This window comes from Crocodylus porosus, unplaced genomic scaffold (genome assembly GCF_001723895.1).
Source record: "Crocodylus porosus isolate Cpor-Errol unplaced genomic scaffold, CroPor_comp1, whole genome shotgun sequence".
NCBI lineage: Eukaryota > Metazoa > Chordata > Crocodylia > Crocodylidae > Crocodylus > Crocodylus porosus.
In genome coordinates this window covers 269,794,041-269,803,947 of record NW_017728886.1, presented here as the reverse complement: position 1 = coordinate 269,803,947, position 9,907 = coordinate 269,794,041, and the positions used below count along the sequence as shown (strand labels likewise).

Here is a 9,907-nt window from a genome sequence, read left to right as displayed (position 1 = left end):
CATCCCCAAGCAACTACAGAATAGCCCTCCCTGGTGATGACCCCTTCTTTCCATTGGGTGTAAGCCTCCTTTTTAGCAAGGAGACATTCCCAGATGCTTTTGGTGAGCCACGGAGGCTTGTGTGCTCTCCTGCTCCCTTTGATCCTCGTTGGGATTTTGTTCTGTCCTGAATCAGCATGCAGGACTAAGGCAGGGCCATAATGGGAGGAATCCCAGGCTGTTCGTATTACATCCCATTGGAAAATTCCCTCTAGGCCTCCCCCCACAAATCTGGAAGGTGCTTGTCTGCAAGCTCACCGAATGAAGCATGTTGAGGATCTCAGCCAGGGCATTTTGGAGATGGAGAGAGAGAAATTGTTGGGAAGACATTTGAGCACAGTTGGACTCCAGGGGTAGTTTTTCTACTACCATCATTTGCAAATCCTTCTGATTTTTAACAAGCTTCCCAGAAAAACTCAGCCACGAAATGAGACCAAAGTGCACCAAAATGTTGGGAAATGCAGCTTTTTTTTGTTGTTGTTGTTGCGGGAAGTAGCCAAAGGCCCTTGAAAACTAGTCTGTTTGTCCTTTGTCAATCTCTGAGGATTAATTGAACTGGCCCGGGAAGCCAGTTATGAATTATGGTACGGCATCCCTCAATGCATCACTTTCTTGCTGCGTAACAAATGCCATTAATGCAAGGAAGAGCACACACCAACTGCAGATGCTTCCTCAGCCCAACAAAGGGTATTTATACCTGAAAGCTTGCAAAGAAGAATGTTTCTAACTATCTGAGTTGGTCTAATAAAAGATATTGGATTTACCGAAAGAACCTCGTCTGTCTGTGTCCTTAGACTGGCACAACCACGACCTACCCCCCCCGTATTAATGCAAGGGGGGTTTCTGCCCCGGTGTGTGTGCATGTGTGTGTACACACATGTACAACTCACCAGGAAAACAGAAGAGGCCATTTGGCCTCAGGAAGGATGTGGCCCTTACCGGTTTCAGTCTTGTCAGACCCTCAGAGCTCACGAGTCAAGTGCCCCAATTCCTTACATTAGCTGGAGTGTTTTCAAAGTAGCCCATGCTGGTTTTTTCTCTTAGCCTCTTGGTTTCTGAACGGCACTTGAGTCCCGCTTTTGAGCTGTTCTCTCGCACTGTGAAGGCTGGAAGAGTTTTGAATGAGATATCCATGTGTTGGGAGCCGTGTCAGGAAGCTGCAGGAGCTGAGACTTCCCCAAACAGGGCCCAGTTGTGAGGGGCAGTATCACAGGGGGCGGCAATGCTGAGTTGTGCTGTCCGTCGGGCTGCTCCAGGACGAGCAGTAGGTCTGGTGGATGGTGGTGGTGGGGCAGTTCCCTGCTATTCCATGTTTGGGGTCCGTGTGGGATGCACCACATGCAGGATCAAGGATGAGTTTACATCCTTGTCAGTGGTTCTTGCAGAGAACTGGAAGAGGAAAAGTTACCGGAGAAATGGTAGTAAAATTGAGTCCAATATGGCTGGTGACTTTGGCCCTTTGCTGGTCCCGGGAGAGCAGGGGGTTCCCTTTTGTGTCATGATGCCATGCCCGTCGTTTAAAGGCAGAACATTGGCGTTTCATTGAAGTAGCCTCACACAAGATTAGAAATGACCATCCCTAGTAACACAGCATGATGAGTAGCAATGCAGTGATTTTGGCACATGGATATTCTCAACCTTTATTTGCAAGTTTGTGGGAATGCAGCTAGAAGAACAGCGTTACATGGTTTTATTATACACCTCTTGAGTTTCTTTTCTAGGGTTGTTTTCCCCCCAGCACTAGCAAAGGGTCCTTGGAGTGGGCAGCGGTTGTATCAGCAAGCCTCTGTATCCCAAGATCCAAAACACCAGGCTGCTCTTGTGGATTAATGACCCAAGCGTTTGAGAGCACGTTTCCAGGAGCGCGCGTCGTGTTGCTGGAGGGGAGAAGAGGATTTCCCCGGCCCTCATCTCCTTGGAACAACGCAGAGGCCCCTGGTTGCCATCTTGCCGTCAGCATGGGCTGGAAGAGAAGCAGCCGCTCTGCTGAGTCCGGAGCCCATTCACTGTGATTTATAGCTGCAGGGAGCAGCTTTCCCAAAGCAAGAGGCGACTCCGGTATTCACTGCTGTAGCTTCCTGTTAACCTGTGTGATTACTAGCAAAGGTGATGTTTGCCTCATTCATCAAAGTACAAACCCAACGAGAAAGACAGGTGAAGCCATTCAGCAGAGGAAGGAAAGTGGTTTTCCGTTGCCAGGAGGTGCTTGCTACAGCCAAGCAGGGAAAATTGCACTTCCTGTACGAACCAGCAGTTTTGGAGACATAGCTTTTTTTTTGCTGTTCATGCAAAGGTGTTTTTTAATGTGATCTTTCCCTGGATGTTTCTGCTCTCAAAGAAGGGCACAGGCGAGACAGTAGTCATTCCGTGTCTGTGGTTTGTCTGCCTATGCGGTGTCTCGGAGAGCACATTGGAAAGAAACCCAGTAAAACCTTAAGAGAAAATTCTCAGCCCCCTGGCAGCTTTCTCCCAAGTTCCCAACAGTGCCCTTAAGCAGCATGATGGCAATGGAAATGGTTTGGGGCTGGGGGACAGGACTGGTGAGGAGAGGCTGAGGGAACTGGGCTGATTGAGTCTGGAGAAGAGAAGACCGAGGGGGATTGAACAGCAGTGCACAGAGGATGGAGCTGGGCAGGTGGCAGGACAAGGAGCAATGGGCTCAAGCTGCAGCAAGGGAAGTTGAGGTGGGATATTAGGAAAATCCCTCTCACCAGGAGGGTACTGAAGCACCGGAGCGGGTACCCAGAGAGGCGGCGGAGTCTCCATCTTCGGAGGGTTTGAAGACCCGGGTGGACAAAGCCTGGGCTGGGATGATGTAGCTGGGGCTGGTCCTGCTTGGAGCAGGGGGTTGGACTAGATGTGACCTCCTGAGCTCCCTTCAGCTCTCATTTTCTGTGATTCTTTTGGCCTGGGACACAGCAGCCTAGGGCTCTGGTGGGGGAGTCGCAACTCATTTTTGCACATCCTGTGTCTTGCGTCAGTCCGAGGGCGCTGGAAACCTGTTTGGGGGTTGGCCCAACATGTGGGTGGTCTAGTGCAGTGAATCTCTGCTGGGAAACTGCAGCACCCTGGAGCGCTATGAGATCCAAAGCAGAGAGCTGGCGTTTTGTGAAGGGGCCGCCGAGTCTAAGAGGGCTGGGAGCCACTGGTCTGATGCCTCGGACATGGGACTAGAATTGCAGAGACCTGGGTTCGGCTTCCAGCTTGGTCACAGGCTTCCTGCATGCAAGTTGATTCCTCCTCCCAGGGCCGGTTCCCGCTCGTTGAACAGGGACCATTGCCCGAGCCCTCAGGGAGCCGTGCAGATACACCCATCCCTGGCTCTGTGGCGAGGCTTCAGGACCAGAGCTGAGGCAGGCCGCCGGGCACAGCCCCGCTCCGGCGCACGCTGCTGGGGCTCTCCACCCGAAGTCTGACTCGCCTCCACCCCAAGTCCCTCCAACCCGTTGTGTCCCACGGCGCCTGGCGAGCGCATTCTTTGCACCTAGCTTGCAGGACACCCGATGGGGGTGATTCATGGGGGTGTCCCGGTTGTTGCTCCCCCTGACACACAGGTTGGAGCAGGCCAAGGGAGAGCCACTGAATTTGCCCTTGGTGCCTTGTGTTTGCTGTGTAACTAAGGCAGTCCTGGGGTAGATTGTAGGATGTGGCCCCTGGGAAGAAGAGCAGGCATCCCAAACAAAGTCTCTCGGCCTAGAGCAAGTTGGAAATCGCTGCTTCCTAACTTCTGTGTGCGGGGCCCCGTGGAGCAGTGGGCAGGCAGCCCTTGCCTCTTCCTGGTGATTTAGAGAAAACTGTAAATGTGAATGAATGGGTTTGCGAGTGAAGGTTAGCGAGAGGCTAGGACTCGGGCAGAGGCATGCTGCTGTTACAACAGCTTTTCCCCTTGAGGAGCTCGGCGAGAATCAGCATTTTTCTCCCTAATAGAGCTTCAAAACTCTGTTGTGAGCAATTTGGAAATTCACGTTGAGTTTCGGGTTCATTAGCTGCCAGCTCCAAAGCGTGTACATATTCAAAGCTGTCTAATATGGACGCACCGCACCAGTGCCTTGAATTAATGTTATTGTTATTTGTGTGGACGTAGTAGGGTGCAAACAAGGTTAATTGAAATGAGAACGCGGCTTCCTCTTGATAATGGCTCAGGCTTGACAGCTAGGAGGAGTTTATTTTTGTATAAGAGCTGGCTTTATTATCCCTTTTTATTAGAGCTAATTTGGGCTCTATATCAAAAACTACATTAAGGGAATCATTTACGGTCACACCACCACCAACAAAAAAGATAGCCCTAGAGCCCTGTCCTTTATGTTAATGTCTGCAGTTAAAAGACAATTAAAAATAAACTCTTCTCTTTTAAAGCACCCTTTGTTTTCTTTCCCCTCTGCTTTTTTCCCTCCTCCCTCCCCCTCCTTCCCTCTCTCCCTCTCCCTCTCTCTCTGTTTCTCTCACTCAAGTGAGCCAATTTAGTTAAAACCCTAATGTGCCCTTCAGGGAAAGGGACTTTTCCATATAACGTCGACCGCGGTTATTGCAGTATTGTAAATATTGGTTTGGGGATACTTGAACCTGCAGGACTAAGATGATACCAGTGAACTGAGGGATCGATATTGCATCGTGCAGTAAGTAAATTTTGCATTTAGGTGAGCAGCAGGGGGATTAGGAAGGAAGAACAAGCACGGGGAGGGGAGAGCAAATGGACCATAACGGCAGCTTCAGAGCTGCATGCGACCAGCTGCAGGCAGGGAACCGGCCGGGATCCAGGGGGCTAAGGAGAGTTTAATTCTGTGCCGGGCATGAGCACCGTTTGTAACCGGCTCGTGCGAGTCAGTTTGGGAAGTTGCATGCAGTAGCCGGTGAGTTAAAGCTGCGAGATATCGCAGCAGGCTGGTAATTCGTTTTTAATTATAGCAGCTGGCGGAAGGTAAAGCTTGTGGCTTGAGGCGCGGCCATAAGGATCCTTGGTCGTGCTCCCGGTTTCACATCAGCTGCAGCATCACGGAGCTAGCGTGAGCGATGACTGCCAGTGCTTGGACGCTCCCAAGCTGCCTGCTGATGTGTGGCGCCTGCATCCAGCCAGTTTGACACCCTCGTGTCTCACGGCAGGCTCCGAGCGTGCCATGCAGAGGCAGTCGGACTGATGCTTTACCTTTTCCTTACCCGTAGCGCTCTGCAGCACAGAGATGCTTACTCTAGCAGGGCACCCTGGCTGATATAGTCCAGTGGGTTTGCCCCCACAGTCAGCGACTTGGGGAAAAGGCAAGATGCTGATGCTTGGGTTTGAATGAAAGGAGCATTAAACACATGGTAGAGTGGCTCTATAGGTTTGGCACCCCAGGATCTCCTTCCTGAGACCTTTCCTTCTCTAGCCAAGCACCTCTTCCCATGTCCCTTTTCAATGTGGGAAGGGCTGGGTTGGTTTAACCAGACACGATTCTGCCGTGAGCAGGGAGTTGGACTAGATGTGACCTTGCTGAGGTCCCTTTCAGCCCAACTTTCCTGTCATCCAAAAGGTAGATATTCTCCTTGGCAGGTCCCGACCCTCCAGGTTGTGAAGCAGCCTGTAGGACCAAACTATCGCTCTAAAGTTTTGCTGTCAGATGCTGAAGTCCCCTCCCCAGGGAACACTGGACGCAGTACTCCTTGGAAACAACAGCTCAGCCCCTGATGGCAAGGCTTGTGCCATAATGCAAGCTTAAAGCAAGAGCCTGTGGAGAGCAGCAACCTGCTTCTCTCCGGTTCAAGGTGAGTTGGGAGCTTTGGCAGCTTGATGGCAGTGCAGAAGGATCAGTCTGACAGGGAGCCAGTGCCAACAGAGCCTCACCAGTGACTTTGTTAGCAGTTCCCCCATCCCTTGGCTGTGCTGTAAAGAGGCTGTTTTCGCCACCGTTGCAATTTCATTAATTCCACCCTGTTTGCAGGTAGCTTGAAGGAGGCTCAGACAGCCGAGCTCCCCGGTGGCACGTGGTGCCTCTGTATATGGACCAGGGCCGAGCACGTTGACACCTGCTAGGAGGTCTAAAAATCCTCCTGGGAGCAGTGGCTGGAAGAAGGCATCTCTTTGTTTTCTGTGTGTCATGGTTATTTCCAGGCTGGGGGTTGGAACAGCTCCTGATTTACTTGCACAGGGGAGTAACAGCTTTCTCCTGCCCTTCCAGATGCCGGTTTGCTCCTACTTCCTGAAGGGGATCTGCAACAACAGCAACTGTCCCTACAGCCATGTCTACGTGTCCAGGAAAGCAGAAGTGTGCCCAGATTTCCTCAAAGGCTACTGCCCCAGGGGAGAAAAGGTAAAGCAGGGCCATCGCCGTTTCAAGTGAGCGCTGAGATGGGTGTACTGCTGTGGAGCGCTGCGGGGGGGGACCGCGCTGCTGGTGAAGGGCATTGGTCATCCGCAAGCTGGTTTTCGGGCAGGCTGTGACACCGAGGGGAGCAGTAGAGCCGAAAGCTGTCGTGCATTCAAAACATTGATGGGCAAAATGGCATTGTTTCCTTTCATGTAGAGAAAAGAAACCAACTAAAGGTGCTGGAGCAATGGGCCATCAGTTTTCCCAGTGGCTGGATCTGCGCTGGGTGGAATTTGTAAGGGCCACGTGGGAGTTTGCAGAATTTCGGTTAAAACAAAGAGATAGGAAGCACTGTTATGTATAATACAGTCGATGGTAGAAGTCCCAACAAGATCTGATTTCCCATTACGCTAGTGCTGTATACATGGTAAGGGGTATTCTCTGCCCCAGACAGCTCACAGACAAGGGGTGGGAGGAAAAGGAGGACTATTATTCCCATTTTACAGATAGGGAACCAAGGCACAAAGAGATGAGATGACTGGCTCACGGTTTTATTTTAAGTCTGTGGCAGCGGTGGGACCAACCTAGATCGCTTGAACCCCTGCCTGGTGCCTCACTTAAAATCAGCATGGCCCATCAGAGGAAAATGCACATAGGTTTCACCATGCATCTGACTGGCTGTATGTCTTCGTGGCTGGATATCTTCCTGGATTCATCACCGACATGCTAGATTGTTAAAATGCACTAGAGGGCTTCATTAGGGTCCTGAGTAGTGGATTTGCGCCTGACCCCTTGCAGCTAATGCCACCACATGGAACAAGCAAAGCAGGGGGAGAGGCCATGAGGGGCCGTGGAGCCACGGGTTTAAAAAGGAGCACCTTGGGTGTTGTATAGGAGATGTAAGCACTGAGCTTTGCTGAAAACTCACCACTCTGAGACCTTCTGCCCCCTCTGTGAATTGCAAAGGGCCATGCTGTGTGCAAAGACCAAGGGTCTGTTGGATTGCTCCATCACACACAATTATCTGGGACCTGCTGGGGATCTACTGCCCCATATAGTCCTGAGCAAGGCCGTAAAGTTTCACTTGGCCAAGTCTGAGCTCAGGAGAGACGTTTCCCCAAGGGTTGAGTAGGTCAGCCTCTCTATCCACCCCCCTCAGCTTGCCAAGAGGGTCACAATGAAGATGACACCAGTCAGGGAGAAATTATGCCTGGGCTGCAGAGTGACCTAGAGGGGCAGGCAACATGCAAGTGCTCTGATCTTCACCTTCTCTGCCTGGCTGTCTCATCTTTCCAACTTTGAGGGTGATTCAACGCTGGGAACAGGTCACCTAGCAGGGGACTGGAGTCATAGAATCCTAGGGCGCCTATACACATACAGTGAGGCTGCTACGACAGGCTGTAATTACAGCGCGGTGGAGCAGACTCGATTAATCTAGACTGCTGGAGCATGATAATTAATGCACTCCAGCAGACTCCAGGGTCTCATGTATTAGCGTTCTCACACTGAGAAATGGCCTCACACTGACAAATTTTAGTTAAAGTGCCCCCGCTGCCATTTTGAAGTGCAGGGACACCAATACACGAGATGCTCCGGCTGCTTTAATTAGAGCGGCTCTTGCAGCCACTCTAATTAAAGCAACCCCTCCCCACTCCCACAGCACGTGTATAAATGCCCATAGAGAAGTAGGGCTGGAAGGGGCCTCTGGAGGTCAGCTAGTCCAGCCCCATCATCCCTATCCAAAACCATCTCCATCATTGGGAGGTTAAGGGCAGGTTAGATGCACATTTGTCTGGGCTGGGTTAGTCATTGGTCATGGACTCAATGACCTCCGGAGGGCCCTATGGTTCTTTCTTCTATGCTGTCAGTTATAATAGCAACCTGGGTTCATTACCGACCAGTCATTAGGGTTAGAGGAGTGATCCATCTCCACCTGGTAATTCTGGCAGCTGACTGCTTTATTGTGTTTTTCTGTGACATGGTTGAATCAAGCCAGAATGATAAGCAAAGCTTCCAGTCTTTGCCCTCCTTCAGAGGCACGTCTCTTACCTGTCAGTTTGTTATTTTTGTACTCTCACTGATCTTCCAATTTGTTGCTGCTTTGGGAAAAAGTTGAAATGATTTGCAACCAGCCCCTTGCACTAACAAGACTCATTAAGGCAGAGATCTCCCCTCTTTTTTTTAATGCCCCTCACCTTTGATTTGACTCTGTGCCCCCACATAAACAAGTGCAATCTTTGCAGGTGTTGGCAAGGCTCTCCCAGCAGTACTGTGTTTGCTGTTACATGGCAGGCACAAAGGTGGGCAGTGAAGCCTCTTAATTTATATTACTTGGAAAAGAATTTGCACCTACAAAACTAGACCAGCTGTTGTTTGCTGTTGCGAGAATAGAGGTAGGAATGGAAGTTACTGCTCTCCGATAGAAGTGGTGGTGTCAAAATAAGTAATTACTGTTAACCAGTACACAAGACCTTGTTTTTTACCTAAAGATCATCATCACTCTTTGCACTTTGATGCAGTTGATTAATGGAACTAGAAATTAAAAATTGATGAAGAGGAGCCGTAGTAAATAAAGTAAAATGGTTGTGGTAGAAATGACACTCCTGACGGTATGAATTTTAAAATGGGATGAAGATGTGATGATCACGCTAATGAGCTCAGTATCCTATCTGTCTCGGTGCAAATGGGTGATCTTTGATTTCCCAGTTTAGCAGGCCCCTGATGTGTATGTAGAAACCATGTTGATGCTGACCATGCCTTTAGAACAACTCTTATTATATCCATCTAACTTGAATTCATATCCTTTTAATATTCTAATAGCTTTCAAGAGTCTGCTAGCAACTAGTGACTATTTTAGGATAATGGATCCCAAACTTTTTCAGTGTAACCCAAGTGGTAGCAAAATGCGTCTCATCAGCACAACTTCCTCCATTCAAGATCACACAGATTAGGCCTCTTTCCAGTCATAATAGTGCAGCTCATGCAGACGTGGTCCTCTCCAATCTCATGACATCCCTATGGCAACATCTGAAACGGTGCAAAGCTAATGTGAGGAGAGTGTTTCATGCACCTGAGCTGTTCTCCACGTGATGCAGCAGTCGGATAGGTAGAGTCAAACCTGTCCAGCCACCCACGTCTTCTGACCAGTGATGGTTCATGGACCATGGCTTGAGACCTATTGCTGCAGACTCCTTTCCCTCACACTTCACAGATCTTGTAATAACAATACAGTAACTTGTTAAAGGGTTGTAGACCTGCTCCAGGCTAGTGCCTGACTGAGGCAGTGTTGTATCCTTTGGTGATCCAGAGATTCCTGTCTCCAAATTTAACTTTTTTCAAGGCTCTCAGTTCCCCATAGAAGACCCTTTTACTTTGGCTCCGTGACCTGGAGGACAGACACAGTTATATGGGCTTTGCATAAGGTCAGACTTAATATTTTGTTAAACTTGAACTAAGCTCCAGACAATTTATGAACTTTAAAATGTCCTGCCCACTGTGGCAAGGAAGGACAGTATTTCCCCATCATTTTCATGGCAGCCTTTGAAATATTTGAGAGCTGCTATCCTACCTCCATGTCTCTCTCCAAA

General features: G+C 49.8%; 1 protein-coding gene across 1 annotated transcript in view; it reads left to right on the top strand.

The window, feature by feature from the left end:
• The window catches only part of ZC3H3 (zinc finger CCCH-type containing 3), a 281,816-nt gene that overhangs the window by 200,854 nt on the left and 71,055 nt on the right, over positions 1-9,907 (top strand). The window contains exon 8 of the mRNA XM_019553621.1: positions 6,192-6,323. Coding sequence (XP_019409166.1) covers positions 6,192-6,323 — 132 coding nt within the window. The remainder of the gene's footprint in view (positions 1-6,191; positions 6,324-9,907) is intronic.